The sequence below is a fragment of the Acinonyx jubatus genome, chromosome D4, assembly GCF_027475565.1.
Source record: "Acinonyx jubatus isolate Ajub_Pintada_27869175 chromosome D4, VMU_Ajub_asm_v1.0, whole genome shotgun sequence".
In the NCBI taxonomy this organism is placed as follows: Eukaryota; Metazoa; Chordata; class Mammalia; order Carnivora; family Felidae; genus Acinonyx; species Acinonyx jubatus.
Genome location: NC_069391.1, coordinates 37,462,795 through 37,483,704, shown reverse-complemented (window position 1 = coordinate 37,483,704; position 20,910 = coordinate 37,462,795). Strand labels below are relative to the sequence as shown.

General features: G+C 50.7%; 2 protein-coding genes across 6 annotated transcripts; both read right to left on the bottom strand.

Annotated features, from left to right (window-relative positions):
- Nucleotides 1–241: 241 nt before the first annotated feature.
- On the bottom strand, nt 242–6,069 carry DCTN3 (dynactin subunit 3). Of its 4 annotated transcripts, XM_015073090.3 has the most exons (8): nt 5,907–6,063; nt 4,335–4,419; nt 3,562–3,648; nt 2,475–2,558; nt 2,259–2,311; nt 1,430–1,488; nt 750–809; nt 242–560 (listed from the first exon to the last, which is right to left on the bottom strand). In XM_015073090.3, the coding sequence occupies exons 1-8, from the start codon at nt 6,000–6,002 to the stop codon at nt 506–508; spliced, it is 579 nt and encodes a 192-aa protein (XP_014928576.3). In that variant the 5' UTR covers nt 6,003–6,063; the 3' UTR covers nt 242–505. The 4 variants fall into 4 exon arrangements, with proteins under 4 accessions (XP_014928576.3, XP_014928581.3, XP_014928587.3 ...); XM_015073095.3 differs by lacking the exon at nt 2,259–2,311 and having other exon boundaries at nt 2,463–2,558; XM_015073101.3 differs by lacking the exon at nt 2,259–2,311.
- Nucleotides 6,065–20,029, bottom strand: ARID3C (AT-rich interaction domain 3C). 2 transcript variants are annotated; one of them, XM_027039325.2, is made up of 8 exons: nt 14,304–20,029; nt 13,064–13,450; nt 11,137–11,209; nt 9,103–9,286; nt 8,674–8,957; nt 7,925–8,107; nt 7,604–7,693; nt 6,065–7,143 (listed from the first exon to the last, which is right to left on the bottom strand). In XM_027039325.2, the coding sequence occupies exons 1-8, from the start codon at nt 14,658–14,660 to the stop codon at nt 7,043–7,045; spliced, it is 1,659 nt and encodes a 552-aa protein (XP_026895126.2). In that variant the 5' UTR covers nt 14,661–20,029; the 3' UTR covers nt 6,065–7,042. The 2 variants fall into 2 exon arrangements, with proteins under 2 accessions (XP_026895126.2, XP_053060947.1); XM_053204972.1 differs by lacking the exon at nt 7,604–7,693 and having other exon boundaries at nt 6,072–7,143.
- Between the last annotated feature and the right edge of the window lie 881 nt (nt 20,030–20,910).

Here is a 20,910-nt window from a genome sequence, read left to right as displayed (position 1 = left end):
CCATGGCACGTGACATTTAGAGGATACTTGGTAAATGTGGGATAAATGGATACACAAACAAATATTCCACTCATATCAATCAAATGAGAGCATTTGTCCTGAGAACTCTACATCTCCCAGAAAGCCAGATCAGGATGAGAATACCTCCTGGTCCAACCACTAGGAAGGCTGACAATTCTGCCTTCTACCACCCCCATCCTCACCACCACTCCCATCCTAGACCAGGAAGTTGGCACACTGCTCCAGTGATTTCTATAGTTTATTGTCACTGGAATAGGACACTGATGTGGGGAGTGGATGCAAATAGCAAATCTCAAGTAGCCAGACCTCTGATCTCAGAGCCCCTGAATACAGACAAGTAGGCTGTGAACCCAATAAATACAGACCTGCCTCTGCCCTATTACAAAGGCAGGTTAACACAGGGCCCTGGAACCTGGCTGTCTGGCCCACCCTGGGATGGGGAGCAACCATCACTCCTCTGCTGGCTTCACTTGCTTGGCGGCCTCTAGCTGGCAAAGTAGCTCATCCCACTGCACAAATTGTTTGGAGAGAAGAATTGTCTGGTGGCAGGTCAAGGTGAGAACAGAAGCCTGAGTGAGGGACTGGAGAGATTTTGCATTTGCCAAAGGGTAGGGGAGGAGGGAAACAGGTTGATTGGGATGGGATGAAAGAGACAGAGATGGAGATGGAACAAAAGGACAGGGCTTTGGACAACATTCCTCAGGGGCCTGGCTGAGCAGAAAGGATACAGTTTTGTTGTATTCCTCCAGGAGAGCCTTGGACTCCTCAGTGATCTCCACACACTGGTCCTACGGGGACAACGTATGGCAGAGAAAGGAGTTGGATAAAGCCCCCACTTCCCATTAACTTTCCTGCCTCGTCAGGGACCTTCACAGCCCATAAAGCCTAGAAAAAGTAGTGTTTCACCCCAGAGTCAAAAGGAGGAAATTTCTAATGGGGCTCCGGGATGGGTACCCTAACAGCAGTCCTAAGGGGGAGTGAACCACACATTTAAGGAAACACTCCTGCTAGTATATGTGTCCTCCTCCCCTGCCCCCTATATTTGAACCTCTTTAAACTTTGGGGCCTGGGAATGGCAAAACAAAATAAAACAAAACAAAACAAAAAACCAAAAAACAGCTCCTCCACCCATAGTCAAGGACACACCATCCCCAGAAATTCTTGGGTACTTCCCATCATCAATCTTCTGGTATCTCAGAATAGTCCTACTCAGAGAGTCAAGAGATCCCGATGTGGCCAAGCAAGTCCCTTTCCCTCTCTAAAGCTGAGGAAGATAAAAGGATAACCCCTCAGGTTTTCCCTGGAGCTGACATCAGGGTAGCCTGAGGCTGCTTGCCCAGGTGGCAGCGGTGGGGACTAGGAGCCTCACCACGTCTACTTTCTCTTCCAGTCCTCTCCCCTCCCATACCTGCTGCTGGATGTGGATCTGGGCCAAGCGCTGCAGGCGGGTGGCATGCTCAGGAACGGCTGTAAAACACAACACACACTGCCCGATGATGCTTGTGCCTTCCCCCAGGACTGTTCAATAGTCTATTAGGTCTTCAGCAGGATTAGAGTATTGAGTGGAGAAGCTAAGCAAACGCCAGGCTTCATCGACCACTGCAGCTAAAGGTGGTGGTGTGGCTCCCTGCCCATCCCAGTCTTACTCTCGGACCCAAGGCGGGGGTGGGGGCTGGGGTGGGGATACAGGGCCCTAGGAGAAAATAAACCTTGGGGTCCCCAGAGTTGCCCCATACCCCCACCCCAATGCTGTAAGCAGGGTGAGGTAAAGAAAGCTTTGCCTGTTATGGGATCTGTTCCTTTGCTCTCAGTCCAGTGGGTCCAGGTCTGCCTAGAAGAGGGAGCCTGAAGGTGGGCTGAGGATGAATGCAAGGTTCCTAAGCTGGACACCTAGAATCCAACACCCAGAGCCCTGGCCACCATGCTGAGCCTATAGCTTAAGGTTGTCAAATGCTCAGCAGATAGCTGATCGGGGGTAGGGAGGGGGAACAGGAAAAAATACCTCCAGAGACAGACAAGATGGATATCTGGATTCAATTAAAGTCACTGTCTGTTTGTCAAAACTCAGGCCCAGGGACTGTTCTCAACAGTGCGGCAGGAAGAATTTATACACATTCACACACCTGGCAGGAACTCTTATAGTAAAATCTGGGCTATATAGCAGCCTAAAGGACAGATGCTGAGGGGTGAGGTAGAAAGTAAAAGGAATACTCAGAGTTGGGAGCTGCTGGACTTACACTAGTGTCCTTAGGTCCAAACTGCCTGAGGTTCTGAAAATGAATTCTCTGCTCTGGCAATTTTCATCCCAATGCAGATGACAGGTATCCCCAGGGTTGAGGTAAAGACAAGGAGCAGACTTAGCTTGAACCCAGGGAACCTGAAGCACAAGGAAGTCCTGTCCATCCACCCACCTCCCCAAGCAGAGTGGTAGAGCTGCAGACCTAAAGAGGTACCTTTGATGTGAGCGCTGTCCAGCATAGGCACCAAAGCCTCCACCTGTTCCAGGAGTGCAATCTGGGATAAGATAAACTGCTCCTCTGAGACATAAACAGACAAGATAGTGGCAGTGAGGCAAACCTGGGCACTGCTACTTCCATGCAAGGGACTGAGGACCTGACAGGGTAGATGGCTGAGTCCTGCAGCATGGGGCAGCTACTCTGCTCACTGCCCCCTTCTCTAGGTGCACAGTCCCCCATTCTGCTCCCACCTCTCCTAGATGCCTCTGGTATGACCCGTCTTGAACCCAAGGAGCCTCTAGGTTTCTCCAAATACCACCTTTCTTGAAGTTTTAACTCTAAGGCCTCTTCCTCTAGCCTGCTATAACAAACTCAGTGAATCCAGGCAGACAGTGGCCAGGGAGGGAAGGAAAGGCTGGACTCCAGAGTCAGTATAGGAAAAGATCTCCTGAACTTGGCACCTGAGCCGCGGCAATGGTTCAGGGGCATTCTGGTTCACCACTGTATGCCTCACACTGAGGATGGTCTGGATCACAGAAAATGATCATTAAACATCTTCTGAATGAATTAAGAAACACAGGTACTTGGCAAACCCTACCTCATGGAGTGATTGACTAAATTGAGCAGCAGACATTGCCAGGTGAATAGTTCCTGCCTAGAACTCTGAAACACCTGTGCCTTCTCACATGAAAGGAAAATGCTGAAACCCGTGCCAATATTCTCACCTCTCCCAAATGCAATGTTCTCTGCTCCCACCCTTTCCTAGAAGCTCCTTTATGTAGTGAGCAGAAGTGAGGAAGGTTCTGAAGGAAGATCCTAGAGGCAGACCATTGTTAGAAAACTGAAGTAGTTCCCACTGTTGCTGGTACCATGGCCTCAGCTGGCTCAGAAGTATACCATACCCAATGCTCACTAGAAGACCACAGGATGACCTCAGGCCTCAGCCAAGAGCCAGGCCAGAATTTCAGACTGCAGCTTCCAGTGCTGTATCCATGAGAGGACTGGCAGGGAAGCCATCTCCATGCCCAACTTCCCCCATAATCCATAATCCCCAGATGCATGTGCACAGATTGGCCAGCACTACCTGCTAAGATAAACTGCAGCTTAGAGGCATCAGGTATGGCAATGCGGTCAATGTACTCAGGATCCAGATATTTGATCAAGTCTTCAACTAGAAAAGAAGCAAGACAGAAAATGGCATAGGGGTGGGGTGTGGGAAATCTGTCTTATGAAGGATATTAGTGATCAACTTTGGGGAGAGCCTTGAGTGAGGAGATGACACCCACAATATCTATCAGCAGGCCTCCACTGGGCCCCACCTCCCTGTCTCTCCCCTGTGAATACCTCCTGGCCAAACTCAGCCTTTACAGCTGGGAACACAATTGCCTCCACTATCCTGGAACCCTCAGCATTCCCACTGACCTATCTTCACCAAAGGTGGAAGGCCACTTGCTCCTCAGTGCCACCAAGACAAGTGAGAGCCTTTTCTGATTTCTAGGTTGCTGGCTCTGACATAATCAAAAAGGCATGGCTGAGCCAAGCCTGGGCTCTCAGTGCCTAATTTCCCTCCTGCCTCTGAACCTTGCCTGTGGAAATACTATACCTCTCCTCCCTCCTTCACCAGAGGACTTTTGAGGCAGAGCCCTTATCCCATAACTTATGACACTGTCATGGGCTTGGAGTTTAACCACAAAGTAGAAATCACACCCCATGACACCACTTCAGCAGGGAAATATCTTCACATTCTGTCCCCATAGAGTGACTCCAATGACCTACTGGGCTGGAAGGCAAGGGCCAGGTCCCAGGAAGCATAGGTATGGGAAGGAGGGAAGGCAGGCACCCTATGGAATCACTTACTCTTTTTGTACAGAATCTTCACCCTCTCCCTCTTGCTGGCAATGTTCCCCAAAGCCACTTGTACCTTGACCAGGCCATCAGCCACCTGCAAGGGGACTGAAAGTTAATTCCAAGGTTCGCTGCTTGACCAAGTCTTGAAAGAGGTAAAAAACCCCCATTCCTTCATCTCCCAAATCTCTTTATCCCAGCAAAATAGGTTTGCCCCTTTCTCTTGTTTTAAAGGAGATGCAACCCCACCTTCTGGGAATCCTCAGTGTGAAGGGGAAGATAGTCATGTAGTCTCTGGGAAGTTTCAAGTCTGATTGGGAAGGTAATTAACTATGTTAGAGTTTATAGGACATTAGCATAACCTGGTTCCTACCTCTCTGGCTGAACCTACCTAGGCTCTAGGGGTAGAAGGTAAGGAATTCCCATATTAAAGGATCAAATAGAGGGAGAGGCTATGAAAGTGAATGATCTTACCCAGGTTTTAGAATATGGGGTGAAAAATGCTAATATTCAAGGGTCAAATATATGGGGAGGCAAATGGGACTAAGCAGCAACAGCCACAGAGGTAGAAGGAAAACAAGGAGGATTTTTGTCATGGATGTCAAAGGGAGAGAATGTTTTGAAAAATCAGTTCTCAAGTGGGGCACAATCTGCTAGTGACAATTCCACAAGAAGTATACAAACAGACATCATTATCTCTGATGCATCTAACTCCAGGGTATGCCTGACACTCTTTTACCTTCAGTAAAAGATCTTCCCATATTAAAAAGGGGGGGTGGGGTGGGGGGAGAGGGTAGGAGAACTAAGGTTCACGGTTGTCAAAATTCAGTCACTGGTGTGAAGGAGTGTTCCATCCATATCTAAACACCCGGTATTCTGGCCCCTGGTGGTTCGGTGGGTTAGGTGTGGGACTCTTGGTTTTGGTTCAGGTCATGATATGACCATTGGTGGAATCCAGCCACCCCCCACCCCCACGCCTACAGCAGGGAGCCTGCTTGGGATTCTCTCATTCTCTCTCTCTCTGGCCCGCCTCCCCCCCCCCCCCACCGTCGCCTCTAAATAAATAAACTCAAAAAAACAAACAAACAAAAAAAACCCCACTCGGTATCCAATCCCTTCCCTCCTAATTCTGGCTCTCTCAGACCTCATCTCTCATTCCGGGAGCCTTCCTTATCCACCTTTGCTCTGCGCCCTCCAGTGTCCCACGGACCTCTTTCTGCACAATATTTAGCAATTGATTACGCAGGGCTCTGTGCCAGCCCTTCCATTGTGGACTTCAGCTCTTACAGAAACTCTCGTTAGTCAGATTTTCAAGTGTGTTAGGTCTCCAGCCCTAGAGGACAGAGGCAGTCTTAGTCACAGTTTACAATGAGCCCATCGCAATCGGTCCTAATAACGCTGAGTGTCCTCCATGGAAATGGAGCCCGTGGGTCCGATAAGCTCCGAAAGGTTTCGAACCTTTGTTATTCCAAAGGTCCGGCTGCGGGGCGACGAGGCTGGAGCGGTTGCACCTATCCGGAGGACCATGCCAGTAGTCCTCTTGCTCTGCCCCAGAAAGGCAGCACTGTATCCCAGATCACTCACCTTCCGCGAGCCGCGCGGCCCGCCAGACCCGTACACCCAGCGCTCCAGCTCCTCCACACAGGCCTGTAGCCGCCGCACGTCGCTGACAGCCGCCATAGCTACCTCGCCTCCGCCTCAGCCGAGGAACAGGCAGAGGGCGGGACGTCCGGCCAAATAGAGAAGGCTGGCTAATCAGAGCGCGGGGGCATCCCTCAATATGAGAAGTGACGTTACGACTCAGCCCTCGGGTGCCGGAAGTGACCGGCAGGGCCAGTGAAAGGTGTCAAAAGCTGTCTGGTTACCTAGGCAACGACTACCTATCAGGCTCTGTCCTAGTTTCCAGTTCCTGCTTGTCCAAACTTTTACTTTTCTTTTTCTAATTGAAGGGTACCAAAGACGTTTCCTACCCTATTCCCCGAGGTTGCCGATATAAATACACCTATTATTTCAGGATTGGTCTATTCCCATAGATCAGTAGGAGACTCCGTGAGATACCATGATCTTTAGGAGTCTTCTAAGGTTCAAGCGACTAATGCCTTGCCCAAGGCCACTCCGCACTATAGTAGCAGAATCAGGATTTGAACCCAGGCAGTCTGAATCATGAAACCCAGCCCCACTACTTTCACGGCCCTTTGCTATTCTGTCTTCCCCTCTTGAGAACCCCTGGCCCAAAAACAACCTGTGTATACCACATAATTCCTCCCAACCCCCAGACCCAAACAAGAAGAGGCACTGGAGAGGGAGGGACTGCAGCTTTATTATTCAGATGTGACCTGAGGGATATCTCCTTCACAACACCCCAACCTATCCCTTCACCTGGCTTCTGAGGAGAAGCAGGTCTGATTTGAAGAGGTGGGGTCCTAGAGATGACACTGACACAGGGAGGCACATGAGGAAATGATGGGGGTTAGGGAGGGCAGAACTCTTTGGTAGATGCTGCTGGAGTTGGCCAGGGAGGAGGTGCTCTCCCTTTACAATGAGGTAGATGTAACATCAAAAGAAAACTCTTTGGCTTCAAGTCCACAGGGCATGGATGGGTGGGGGTGGGGGTGTCATCTCCCAGGGCTGGGTCCTAGACTGGGTGCCCTAGAAGAATCAAGGTGAGGGGGGCCCCACTCAGCATTGGGGCTGGGACTCTTAATTCTGAGTGGGAGTTCTCAGGGTGAAGTGCTGGAAGGTGGCCCTGTAGGGAGTGGGGGTACAGGGTTGGTTGGGCCCTGGGAAGCTGGCACAGGCTGTCGGCGAGCAAAGAGGACACCTGATAAAGGGGTGAGGAGGTGGTGGAGAGAAAACACAGGCAGGAGGAGGTAGGCACAGAAACAGAAGAGGAAAACAAAAGTCAGTGTCCTGATTGTTACAACACCACACACATATCCCTGCCACAAACCAATGTGGACAAGCTCCTTAGGTCAGTTAGAGACTCCTATGGAAATATAGATACCCTCAAACAGGTAAACAAGAAATATTTACACTGATACATAGGTCCATGACAAGGCAGACATCCCATGGTATCCATGCCAGAGAGGTCATGCCTTAGACCCCATGCCATTGTAGACACCCTTTAACCCATGCCATTGTAGCAATCCCATGAACCCCACATTACCCATGCAAGTTTGGATATCCCTGAACCTCATGCTAGCTGAGAAAATCTAAAATCCCCATGCCAGAGCAAATACCCCTGACCTCATGCCAGTGTAGACAGCCTGCAGTACCCATACCAGTGTAGACCACCCCGTTGATCTCTAGGGCCATGTTGATACTGCTGATACCACTGCCTGCCAGATTGAGAGGCCCATCCAGCCGCTCTTCTGTCCAGGAGGGACAGGGGAGTCACATTTTGGAGAATCAGACTTGAGACTTTCAAGCTCCCCCCTCCATCCTTACAGACAGCCCCCATTCCACTTCAGCCCCACACCTATAATCACACAGTTGTCTATTGAGGGATTTATCTGTCCCACCTCCAACACCTATTAGGTGATGGGTCTGTCCTCCCTCAGTGTATAGGCCCGAAGCCCTCTCAGCAACAAGCCCCTGCTCACCCCTCAGGGGAACCTTGCCACGGGGCAGGAAACTAGGGGGAGCTCCAGGTCGAGGTGGGTCCATGTGCCCCATCAGCACAGCCCTCTTCTCTGGGGGCTCCTCTGGTGCCAACTTCTCCCTTGCAGGTCCCAAAGCCAGGCCCACAGGCAGTGCCAGTCGAGGGGTTGGAATTCCGCTTTCCTCTGGAAGAAAGGTCAGTCAACTCCCATGGCCCAACCAACTCTGCCTCTGCATTTGGTTCTCCCCCTAGGGCTGGGGTGAAGGGAAGTCACCCAAGCTCAAGCACCAAGTTCAATTTTCCCTCCCATCCAGAGTCTCAGCCTGAGGCTCTGAAGCTGGAGAGCCCAAAGGGCCAATATATACATGTCTAGGTTGGTCCAAGACAATTAGGGCCTTTCCTTGCGCTCAGTTATTAAATAATACAGACCACAGGAGGCAAAAACTACATGCCAATAGGAGCCCTGGGTGGACAGATGTGGAATGGAGTTCCTCTAGATAAAGGACCTTTTCCCGAGCTTCAGGCCCACACCGCAGTAACCCGTACCCCAGACCTTCTACGGTTTCACTGACCCTCAAACCTGAGGACCCCTAAACCTTCGCGTGCAGCAAACCTCAGTGCCCTGTCAGTCCTTACTACAGACTTCAATGCCTCTCAGACTTCAGACTCCCCACATTTTAGTGTTCTCTGTATCTCAGCGCACCCCCAGGTCTCACAGACACCCAAATCTCAGACCCTGTCCCCTCACACCTTTCTTAATGGGGCTCGGGCTCAGCTGCGCGCAGGCGTGAGCAGGCAGGCCGGAGGCGGAGCCCTGGGCAGGGCGTGGGCTGGGCGTGGGCGGGGCGGGGCCAGGAACGGAGACTTGCCCGGGAGTACCCCGAGGTGTAGGCCCAGCTAAGCCGTAGAGCTGGGCGGCGGTGTAAGCCTGACGACGGCCCTCGCGCCGGTTGCTGTCGATGGCTGCCTGGAGCTCCCCTGGGGAGCTGAGCGCCCGCGTCTCGCACTCGTACGGGTACAGGTACTTCATGTACCTAGGGGCGGACGGACGAGGCGGGGTAGATGGGAGGCTGGATCCCACTGATCAAGTCCCACAATGAAACACCCGCCTCTGGGCCCTCCACGTCCTGCGACCCCTTTCCCGCTCCTTGCCCCCTCCGCTCGCGCGCCTGGCCTCACTGGGTGCGTAGAGTGAAGGCTGCCGACGTGATGGTGGTGGGCAGGCTGAGGCCGCGCGTGACCTCCCGCCACACCTTGCGGTTGATGACTTCCACCAGGCCGCCTTTGGCTGTCACCAGGCGAAACAGCGCGTACAGGTCCAGCACCTGCTTCGCCATGATGGGCACGCGGTTCACTGGCGTCCCTGGTGAGAGGTAGGCAGAGAGTCAGAATACTAGGACTAAGAACCTGTCTGCGGACATCCTCAAGGACTGAAGGAGTCGGTTGCCTGGAGGCCAGGGTACAGGACGGGATCTCAGAGAAAAGGGAAGAGGGAGGGAGGGATAAGGGGGATTCCAGGCGGAGCCCACAGAGCTCCCAAGATCTGGCTTGTAGCAGGAAGGACAGGAAGCTAGATCAGGGGTCGGCAAACTTCTTCTGTTAAGGTCCAGACGGTAAATATTACAGATTTTGAGGGCCAAACCTCCCCTTCAGAACTACTCCACTCTGCCATTGTAGCTTGAAAGCAGCTATGGAGGATATTTAAAGGAATGGGCCCGGCTGTGTTCCAGTAAAAACTTTATTTACAGCCTCTGAAATTCGAATTTCACACGTTCTGAAATTTTATTCGTCTTTTAATTTTTTTCACTATTTAAAAATGTAAAAACCATGCTTATCTCTCAGGCGGCTAGATTTGGCCAGCCGGCTTTAGTTTGCCAACCCCTAGGGTAGACCGTAGTAAGGACTTCCTGACAGTGCTGAAGAGCTGAACTCCCCTAAGCAGCGGCCCCGGGGTGGCTGCCAGAGACTGGGGGATGGCGGAAGTGGCGGATGGGAGAAGCAGCAGCCCCCGCCTCGGCTCGCCAACTCCGGCTCGCCAACTCCGTAGCTCGCGCCGCCCCCGCCGGCCAGTCCTGACAAAGGGGCCTGTCTGCTCTGAGCGATGGGCCCCAGTTAATTCTTTACCGATCCCGTCCCCTTCCGCCGCCTCCTTTGGACCCGAACAATTAGCTGCGGCCTGATTAATGTGGGGAAATTATCGGTCCCACGGGACCTCCTCCCCCCCGCCCCCCCCCGCCCCCTCCCCCTCCCGCAGAGGAAGCAGAGGGAGGCAAGGACCAGAGGGAGGCAGAGCTCCCGTCCTGAGGGTGATGGAGGGAATGCTGGGATCTGCTCAGACCACTCTACCCCACTTTCTCCAGTGGAAGGAAGACCTCCCAGGGAGGGTCAGGGAGGGGACACTGGGGCCAGAATGACTGGGCCTCCTTGGGGACCAAAAAGACCTGGGACCCCACTGAAGGTCCCTGGTTAGAAAGGATCCCAAAAGGGGTGCTGGGCCTGTGGTGGGAGCTGAGGGACTTTGACCAGCAGCTGCACTAAGGGAGGGGGGTGCAGTGCAGCCAGTTAATTAGTGGCTTATCAGGCCAAGCTCCGAGTGAGTTAATTAGCTTTGTAGAGAGAGATAATGAGTCAGTCTTCGGACCCATGAATCTGGGGAGAAGCCTAAGTGATGGACTGCCGCCCACCCTGATCTCCTCCTGGACCCTTGCATTTTCTTCTATCTCTGAGATTCCTGGAAAGGAATTCCTCCTCCTCCACAACCCCAACTCACATGGCCCCCAGCCTACCCTTTAGAAGTCCTTCCTTCAGTCTAATCCCAGTCCTTTCTGCTGTAGAGCATATTGGATGTCCCCTGCCTGAAGCAAGGGGAAACTGAGGAGAGACAAGGCTGGACGAAGGGCCACTGAAAGAGGAACAAGGCATTCCCAACCCCCCAGTCCTGGGAACCCCCCAGGCCAGCCCCCAACCATTTCCCCTCCCACCCTCCCAATTGATCCCACACTCATTAACCTGCCAGTGGGCTGGCCACTAATTAATCCCTGGGTGGAGGAGGGGGGCAGGGTCAGAGGTTAAAGACGCTATCGAGGGCCCAAAGGCTAGGTGTTGCCAAGCTCAGGCCTCTGCAGAGAGGAGCCAACCTGGGGACTAAACCCTGGGGTCTCCCTTCCTCAAAACTGGTAGGTGGGGGTCCTTCCCTTACATCATCCCACTCACCCCTCTTCTGCATGAAGCTAAACAGGTCATCCAGAAATTCCTTCCTCTTGGGGTCTGCATCAAGCTCGTACAGCTGGGGAAGGACTGAGGTCATTTTTCAGCTCCACTGACTTCCCCCCCTCCCCCTGGGACCCCAACTCAGGTTAAATCCTGAATAAGGGTTCTCAGCTAAAGGGGTGAGTAGGGTCTGAAATGTGGACTCCCTGGCATTAGACTCTCTCCCCCTGGGCACAGGGAGGGGCACTTTTTCCTAACACACACAGAGACCGGAGATCCACTGGCCAGGGGTGCCCTGGGAAGCTCAAACCATCCCTCTGGGGAATAGTGGACTAAAGGTAGCTTAGGAGGCTTAGCCTGCCCTCCAGGGCATGCAAAGATCCCCAGGAAGGAAGTCAGGCTGGGACTGTGTTCTATACTGAGGAAGCTGACAGATGTCTCTGAGGTGCTTGCTCATTCACTCTTGTTTATTCTTGCAAAGGCTTCTTGCTTTTCACATCTCTGTGTGCCATGGCTGGGGATGAGGGACTGAGACGCCTCTAACCCATTGTTCAGGCAGAGTAGATGCTCGGAATCTCTTGGATTGACACCTGGGGCCCCTCAGCCCCACTTCTGGTCTGTTTCCAGGGCAGTGACCTACCCACTACAGAAGCTGCCACAGAGGTAATGGCCCTACACCGCCCAGGACCTGCAGGATCAGAACTTGAAAGACCCAGAGGTCATCCCAGTCACCTGGAGCCCCATCTCCAGTATCACCTCCCAAATACCACCCAGCAGAAACAAGCCCTGGAATAACTAACAGTCATTTACCCAGAATAACAGTCCCTGAGTAATACCAATAGGTAACACTCCATTCCCCACTAAGAACTCTCAGAATTAAAAACAAACAAACAAAAAAACAAAACCCAGAGATCCACTTTAGACCCATACTCCCCAGAAGAACTAAGCCCAAAGCCTTAGATGGATCCCCAAAAATAATACATACGCTCTCCCAAGTAATAATCCCCAGAATTATACCCAAAAGAAACAGTCACTAGAGCAACAGAGCACCAAGTAACACTCCAAGTTTTACATTAATGCCACAGAGTACTAGCCGCAAATTAACACTTTTGGGAAAAGTCCCCAAGACCAACATCCTCAGAGTAGTATCACCAGAACAGCACACCTGGAGTCAGAGCCCTTTATAATACATTCATAGTGACAGCCTGAAGTAGTGCCTTAGAATAACATCCAGATGGGTTCCACAGAGAGGAAGAACCTCAAATTAAAGCTCTCAGAGTAAGATCTTGTCACTCCCATCTGTACAGGAGCCCTTTAGTCACACTGCGGCTATAGTGTGGCCATCACAGGCTAGGAACTGTCACCCATAGAACTCAGACCAGGGAGAGGATTTGGATGGGGGCAATGTGACAGGGAAGAGATGAGGGTATCAGCTTGCGAAAGGAGTGGCAACCTCCATTCTGCTTCCAGAGACAGAAATATGCAGCCCAGGAAACCCCCACTAGTTGCTGGAATATGACCTTGTGACTTGATGTGTGACAAGGTAGGGTAAGATGGTGCTGGCACTGGAATCCCCATTCCCCAGATCCCATTCCCTGAAAAGAATTCTTGAAGCTCCTACACCCCCCCCCCCCACTTTCCCTTCTAGCCTCACCAAAAGCCTCCAGTCTGTCATGCCTCCACATTTCTGGGCGTCTCCTACACCTTTCAGTGTGTGTCTATGCGCTTCTTTCCATGTCTCTGGAGGTCTCTTTCTGCTTCCCTGTCACTATCTATCTTACAGTCCTCCCACTGTCTCTCTCCAGGTCTCCGTGTCTCTGTTTTTCCATCCTGCAGAGGGCAGTGGGGGTGGATGGGCTACGAATCACCTGGCTTTGCTTTTGCCCAGAGAGGAGGAAGGGGAGGGGGCCAGACATGTAGGGGGTCCTACCTGCTTGAACTGTTCCTCGTAGGTCCATTCATGGGGATGAGGTCCAGGGGGTTGACTTGAAGGTGAGCTGGGGCCCCGGGTCCCTGGACGGCTCTCCTCGGCTGCCTCCTCCTCTGCCCCGGCTTCCTCCCCTTCCTCATCCTCTTCTGCATCCTTCTCTTCTTCAGTCCCAACCTCCCCCAAGGCCCCTTCAGGGGCCTGCAGGGTCCGAGGGCCAGGCAAGGGAGGTATTGGTGGTGGCAATGGGCGTTGAGGGGCCAATGGCCCCACCCCTTGGGCCAGTCGGGCTGCCTGCTGCCTCTGCAGGGCCTCCATTACAGCTTCCAGGCGCAGTCCCCCCGCTGGTGGGGGGGCTGGCACCAGGCGGGGCCCCGAGGAAAGGGCCGCCTGTGGGGGTGGGAATTATGAGTGTTGGGCCCTGCTGCCCCACGACCCCCAGCACAAGAGGAGGTGGTTACTGATTCAAGGAAGTGCAGGGGGCCATAGGAAAAAAGGCAAAAAGATAGATTTCCCAGACATTGACAGAGACAGAGGTAGAAACAGCAGGAGAGACAAGAGACCAGACCCAAAGAAACAGAAATGGATATTGACAGAGGACAGGTAAAGACTGAGTAGATCAGAGAGGGTGACAAGGACCAAGAAACAGAGAGGACAGGAGAAGAGAGAGAGAGAGTGAGCAAGCGAGATCAGAAAGAGAGACAATGACAGGAGAGATACGGAAAGAGAAATGGAGATGGGACAGAGAGACAATGAGAGACAGGTGGGGACAGACAGAGATAAGCAGGCAGAGATAAGAACAGAGAGACAGAGGTGGGGAGAGATGAGATTGATAGAGATATTGGGTAGATAGGGAAGGTAAGAGACAGAGAGAGGAGTAAGAGATAAATATCAAGACCTGAGTGACAGGTAGTCCAGAGAGAGAGACAGGGACAGAGATGGAGAGAGACAAACAGTGAGACAGTGGTTGAGAGAGAGAGGGAAAGATCGACGCAGCAGGAGACAGAGACTGAAGAGAGAAGAGAGATTAGAAAGAAACAAGGCGAGACAGCAAATAGAGAGAGACAGAGACTAAGGCAGGGAAAAACAGACGGAGAGACGGGGCAGAGAACGCAGAGGGCTAGCACTGAGGGGCCGCGAGGACAGAGGGTGGCGGGGGGCAGAGCCCCGGACCGGGCGGGCTGAGGACCGCTGGGTCTCGACGCCCGCTCTCTGGCTCCCCACGGCCCGCGGCCGCACTCACCAGCCTGGCGCGCCCCGGTGCCCCCGGCGTCTCCACGGCGTTCCCTCTGCTCTGCCCGCCTCTCGGGCAGCCCCTACCTCGGCTCTGCTCCCTGCGCGGGGTCCCCAGCCGTGCGCTCCCGCAGCGGTGCGCTCTTCTGGCCGCGGTGCGCTCACGCGCCGCTCTGCTGGCGGCGGCCGCGGGGGCGGGACCGGAGAGGGGCAGGGCGGGCGGGGGCGCGGGGGGAGAGGCCCCCCGGGGCTCTGCCGCTCCCAGCCCCCCAACAGGTGTTCCCCCTCCACACTGCCAGAACGGGAGGAGGGGGCGCTGGAGAGCTGCCAGGAATCGTTCGAAGGAGAGTGAGGAGTCTAACACCATTGGACTCTGGACCAGGGCCCCGCCACACCCACAAGTCGTGCCCCCCACATCCACACTCAGTGCCTGGCATTCACACACGAACAGCCGTGTTCACACACCAACACATACTGTCACAAGTTCGGGCACACAGCTGCCCTGTCTCACATACTTGGTAACATAGACACTACAGCGCCAATGGCCTGGGCAGGTTGTGATCATGAAAGGGGAATCACTCTGCAAGATACTGAGATGAATATGGAGGGTCTGCACAGAGCAAATGCTTCTCCCCCTGCCCTGCACAAGTGCTGTCCCCAACCGCAGGGAGGTTGCAGTTTGTGCAATACTTGCCCATGGTGGTGGACTCCCATGTCTGCACTCTGGCACTCAGAGGTCTCTGAACTGAGTCCACATCCATGGCAGGGTACACACATACCACATGCAGATACATAGTCACACTTTTTTCTTTTTAATCTCTTGTGACCTTCTATTATGGAAATTTCAAACATATACACAAGAATGGTGAATAGTATTATGAACCTCTGGTACTCATACCACATTTCAACAGTGATTAGAATTTTGCACATCCTCAACCCTGTGTGTGTGACTCCAGTCTTTATCTCTAGACCCCTCAGCCAACTACTCCAGGTCCACCCTAACTCTAGTTATCCCCCAGATGCATATTTCTTATTTCTTATTTTCTTTTGCCACTGTCCTGAGTAGCAGGCCACAATTTCTTCTCTCAGCAGCCTGGACCCCATTCCTCATAGGAACCCTCATACATTCCTCAGTTGCTTCCTGTGCCCAAGGGGGTGGACCTACCAAATGAATGAACAAAACAACCCGTATCTGTCGGGGTGACACCTGGCATGAGTATGAAACTCGGCTATATCACACCCAGTACCAGGGGCCATCTCCTGACCTCATACTTAGTGAGGTGCACTGTTCCCAGGGCCAAGATTCCTCTAGGAGGCAGAAATTCAGGTGTGACTTTTGCCTACTTTCTCCTCCCCCAGTCAGTCCCCTCCTCTCAGACCCAGCTTGCCCTGGCCTGGACCACTAGCTCTTCTCACCAGATTCTTGTGGTAGGTGACACCCCTCTGCTCTTTTTTTTTTTAAGTTAAAAAAAAATTTTTTTGTTTTAAGTTTATTTTTATTCGTTTTGAGAGGAAGAGAGAGAGCGAGAGAGCAGGGGAGGGGCAGAGAGAGGGGAGAGAAAGAATCCCAAGCAGGCTCTGCACTGTCAGCGCAGAGCCCAACTTGAGGCTCTATCCCACAAACCTTGAGATCATGACCTGAGCCAAAATCAAGGGTCAGACGCTAAACCAACTGAGCCACCCAGGAGCCCCACCCCTCTGCGTTCCTTGTCTCTATCCTCCACACTTGTCCCTGACCCACATTCCACTGTGGCACTAAGTCCTTGTTCTCTCTGGCCCACCTCTGGCCATACTGAAGCTCAGTACTGCTCATAACTTTGGCTCACTCCAGTGTTCTGCTCAGATTTCAGACCTGACAGCCAGTCAGACCCCAATCCCCCAAGAAGCCTTGGTCATCCAACTGTCCTCAGTACTGATGCTCCCTCTCCAGTGGCTTTGGGTGGTGTGAATACTCCTGGAAAGCATCAAGCCCCTTCCTCTGGGCCTAGAGGGGAGAATCTGAATACGCCATGGTAAACATGCCCTAGGGGCTCCTGGCAGACGGTAGAGCTCTGCAGAACTCATATGGCCAGCTTGCTCCCCATACACCCATTTCCCTTTCAGTGCTCAGAGAACAGGAGGTGCCTGGAGAGAGATAGATGGTAAGATTCTTCTTGGAAAGGTAGGAACTGGCTTGGAGAAATTCTAGTTCTGGGAGTTTTGGAGATTGCTTCACAAGGGGCAGAGTAGGAGAGGGGTAAGGGACTGAGCAGCTTCACCCAAAGAAAGGAATCAATCATTAATCAAGCATAGTAAACCTATCTTGGGGGTCCAGACCAGGAGGGTTACAACTGGGAAGGGTTGAGGGGAAGCAAGAAGCTTGACTGGGACCTGGTTTATCTCTCTCTTCATCTGTGAAGAAGAAAGGATGTCTCTCATACCCTCACTTAGCTCCCATCTGATTCTATACCTCACAGAGACAAAGACAGATCTAGATCTCCATTGATCCAACATATATTTACCAAGCAGCTACTTTGTGCAAGACATTGTTGGAAATAGGAGTAAATAAAACAAAGTCTTTATTATAATGGTATAATTCCAGTGGGGAAATACATAATGTATCAGATGGTGATAATTAAAATGGGGAAAAATAAATCTGGGTTGAGGGGAATAGAAAGAGATGGATGGATGTTATGTATTCATAGTAAATTACACTCAAATTTAGCAAGCTTAAAACAACATTTATTTTCTCACAATTCTGTGGATCAGGAATTTGATAGTGGCTTAGTTGGATGGTTCTGGCTCACTGCCTCTCATGAGGTTGTAGTATAAATGTTGGCTGTAGCTACAGTCACATGAAGGCTTGACTGGGACTGGAGGATCCACTTCCAAGATGATTCACTCACATGGCTGTTGGTAGGAGGCTCTTCTCCCCAGGTGGACCTTTCCATAGGAAAGGATCTCCTGCCTGAGGGTCCTCCCTACATGGCAGTTGGTTTCTCCCAGAGAGAGTGACCCAAGAGAGACCAAAGGAGGCAGCAATGCTTTTTTGGTCTAGTCTTAGAAATTACATAGTCACTTCTGCCATGTATTTGTTAAAATTACATGAATATCCAACCCACATTCAAGGGGAAGGGAATTAGTCTTCACTTCTTAAGGGAGATATATACTTTTTTTTAATTTTAAAAAAATGTTTATTTATTTATTTAGAGAGAGAGCAAGTGAGGGGAGGGGCAGAGACAGAGGGAGAGAGGGAATCCCAAGTGGGCTCTGTGCTGTTAGGTCACGAGATCATGACCTGAGCCCTTATCAAGAGTTGGACACTTAACTGACTGGGCCACCCAAGCATCCCAAGGATTATCAAAAATTTTATGGAGTTATTTTAAAACCACCACAGAAGGAGGGGGTGTGGCTGGCTGGTTCAGTTGGTAGAGCATGTGACTCTTGATCTCAGGGTTGTGAATTTGATCCCCACATTGGGCATGGAACCTACCTAAACACACACACACACACACACACACACACACACACACACACACACACACAGAGAGAGAGAGAGAGAGAGAGAGAGAGAGAGAGAGGGAGGGAGGCTGCTATTACAGAAATGTTAGGGGAAGAAGCAAGAATTGAAGGAGGGGAGGAAGAGAGCCATAGGAATACCTAGGGAAGAGCTCTGCAGCCAGAATAGCAGGTACGAACATCCTGGAATGGAAGTTTGCTTGATGTGTCAGAAGGAAAGCAAGGAAGCCACTGAGCTAAATTGGGGTAGCTGGGGTAAATGGTTGGATGTTTGGTCCATAGGTAACAAGGGCCCTGGGAGTAGGTTCCTGGAGGCAGTGAAAGGACTAAATGAGATGGAAACCATTGAAAACGTCTGAGCAAAGGAAACAAAACAAAACAAAACAACAAAGAAATGTCTGAGCAGAAAGTAGAAGTCTTGACTCTGGCTACTGTGTAGAGAATCCTCCACACAGGATATAAGCATGAAGATCAATTAGGAGGCTATTGCAGTAATCCAGGCAAGTGATGATGGCTTGGACCAGGTGGTAGCAATGGAAGTGTTAAGACATAGGTAGATTCTGGATATGTTTTTAAGATAAAACTGACAGGATCTGTTGATGGCTTGGATTCTCATTCTCATTCTCTCGATGTGAGAATGAAAGATATCCAAGATGGGGAGCCTGGCTTGTGTATTTTTACTTAAAAATAAAATCTCAAAAAAAGAAAGGTATCTATGATGACTCCAAGGTTTTTGGCAGCTGAGTAAATGTAGGTACCTTTAACTCAGACAGTAAAGACTGTAAGATGTGTTGGTTTGGGAGAGAAATCAGTTTGCGTGGCCATTTTAAGTTTGAGATGCCAATTAGACAGGGGAGAGGGAGGCAGTCAGATATCTGAATCTGGTGCTGAAAGGTTTAGGCTAAGATAAAAAACTAGGAGTCAAGGGGTGCCTGAGTGGCTCAGTCGGTTGAGTGTCCGACTTTGGCTCAGGTCATGATCTCAGTTTGTGAGTTTGAGCCCCACATCGGGCCCTGTACTGACAGCTCAGAGCCTGAAACCTGCTTCAGATTCTGTGTCTCCCTTTCTTTCTGCCCCTCCCCTGCTCGCTGTCTGTCTCTCTCTCTCAAAATAAATAGACATTAAAAAGCTAAAAAAACCCAAACAAACTAGGATTCAAGATGTACAGATGGTCCTTGAGGTCCATCCATGTTGTTGTAAGTGGTAGGGTTTCCTTTTTTATGGTTGCATGATATCCCAGCACATGTATGTATGTACTTTTTTTTTTTAATCCATTCACCCTTGTGGGCATTATGCTAAGTGAAGCAAGTCAAGATGAAGACAAAATACTGTATGTTCTCACTTATATGTGAAATCTAAAAAAACCCCAAACTCATAGAAATAGAGAACAGATTAAGAGTTGCCAGAGGCAGGGGGTATGGGCAGGTAGAGGTGGAATGGAGGAATGAGAAAGGTGGCCAAGGGGCATAAACTTCCAGTTATAAATAAGTCCTGGGGATGTAATGTGAAGCTTAGTGCTCTTATACTATATAAGTAGTATATTAGTACATTAAATACTATATTGTACATTGGAAAGTTGTTAAGAGAGATCTTTAAAGTTCTCATCTCAAGAAAAAAAGAATCTGTAACTATGTGAGGTGATGGATGTTAACTTATTGTGGTAATCATTTCACCATACATAGATCAAATCATTATATTGTACACCTTTAAGTAATTTATGTTATACTAACTATATTTCAATAAAACTTTTTTATTATTGAGGGACAGAGAAAGACAGAGCATGAGCAGGGGAGGGGCAGAAAAATAGGGAGACTCAGAATCCAGGCTCCAGGCTGACAGTAGAGAGCCGGATGTGAGGCTCAAACCCATGAACTGTTGAGATCATGACCCGAGCTGAAGTCAGATACTAACCAACTGAGCCACCCAGGTACCCCTCAATAAAACTATTTTCAAAAAAGGCACATAGATGGTATTTAAAGTCATGAATGGTTAAGAACTCCTGGGAAGGGTATAGACAGAGAAGTTTGAGAATTAAATCTTGGGAAGTCAAAGGCTGGAGATAAGAAAGATCAAGCAAAGGAGGCAATTTTAGGAAGAGTAGTGTCCTAGAAGCCAAGAGTGTTTTAAGAGTGTTTCAAATGAAAGTTAAGAAATAGCCACTGGACCTAGTAGCTGAGACAGGGAGGAGCCTAGAAGCAGAGTCTTATGTGGAAGGGAAGGGGGCGATTATAAGGGAAGCTTCCAGGGCATTTCTGATAGATGTGGGCTCTGAGCATAGAGGGAGAACTGGGTTACAGGGTGGGAGAAATCCTTGGAGGTTTGGCTTTGCATTGTTGTCAATGAGGCCTCGGCCAAATTCTGTCATGGCCAACATGATGGTGCGAATGGGGTGTTGGAATGGTCATCTTGCCTGGGCCTCACATTCACTCAGAGTAAGAAATTTATAAACTTAAAAACAATTTTTTTTAACGTTTATTTATTTTCGAGACAATGCAAGAGACAGTGCAAGCAACGGAGGGGCAGACAGAGGGAAACACAGAATCCGAAGCAGAATCTAGGTTCTGGGCGATCAGCCCAGAGCCTGATGTGGGGCTCGAACTCACGAACTGTGAGATCGTGACCTGAGCTGAAGTCAGACACTCAACCCTCAACTGACTGAGCCACTCAGGCACCCCAGAAATTTATAAACTTTTGATGTTGTTTCCAAATGGCCGTACATGTAGTCTTCTGTATTTCGTTCACTAGAAATTTGAGTTTTTAGAATCTACAATTTTTATAACCATGTTCCTTCCACTTTTGATATATCAGGAGGCCTAAGAAGTGAGAGTGGCCTGGATCTTACTCAACCTCAGAGAAGGTGAGGTAGGTGAGGTGTCAAGGCGCAAAATTTAAGAAGGCAAATGCAGAGTCCCTGGGACGAGTGTACCTTACACACCTCTTTTGCCTCACCCACCTCAGACACCACCAGGGGGTATGTCTGCTCTCTACCCCTGGGGGCCTCTACAAGTCAGGTGTCCTGGAGAAAAGACTTTCTACTCTGGGTGGGGGTGGACAGGATATACTGGAAAGACAAAAATGATTATCGTGCCTCCATTAGCCCAAAAGTGGGTATACACTGC

Coding starts and splice junctions, on each gene's coding strand:
- DCTN3 (XM_053204973.1), bottom strand. CDS start 6,002: ATGGCGGCTGTCAGCGACGTGCGGCGGCTACAGGCCTGTGTGGAGGAG. Junction 3,649..4,334: donor GAAGATTCTGTACAAAAAGA/GTAAGTGATTCC, acceptor CTTCTTTTCTAG/TTGAAGACTTGATCAAATAT. Junction 2,312..2,474: donor GGACAGCGCTCACATCAAAG/GTACCTCTTTAG, acceptor GAAAATTGCCAG/AGCAGAGAATTCATTTTCAG.
- ARID3C (XM_027039325.2), bottom strand. CDS start 14,660: ATGGTGTTAGACTCCTCACTCTCCTTCGAACGATTCCTGGCAGCTCTC. Junction 13,451..14,303: donor CACCGGGGCGCGCCAGGCTG/GTGAGTGCGGCC, acceptor CCACCCCCACAG/GCGGCCCTTTCCTCGGGGCC. Junction 11,210..13,063: donor ACGAGGAACAGTTCAAGCAG/GTAGGACCCCCT, acceptor GTCCTTCCCCAG/CTGTACGAGCTTGATGCAGA.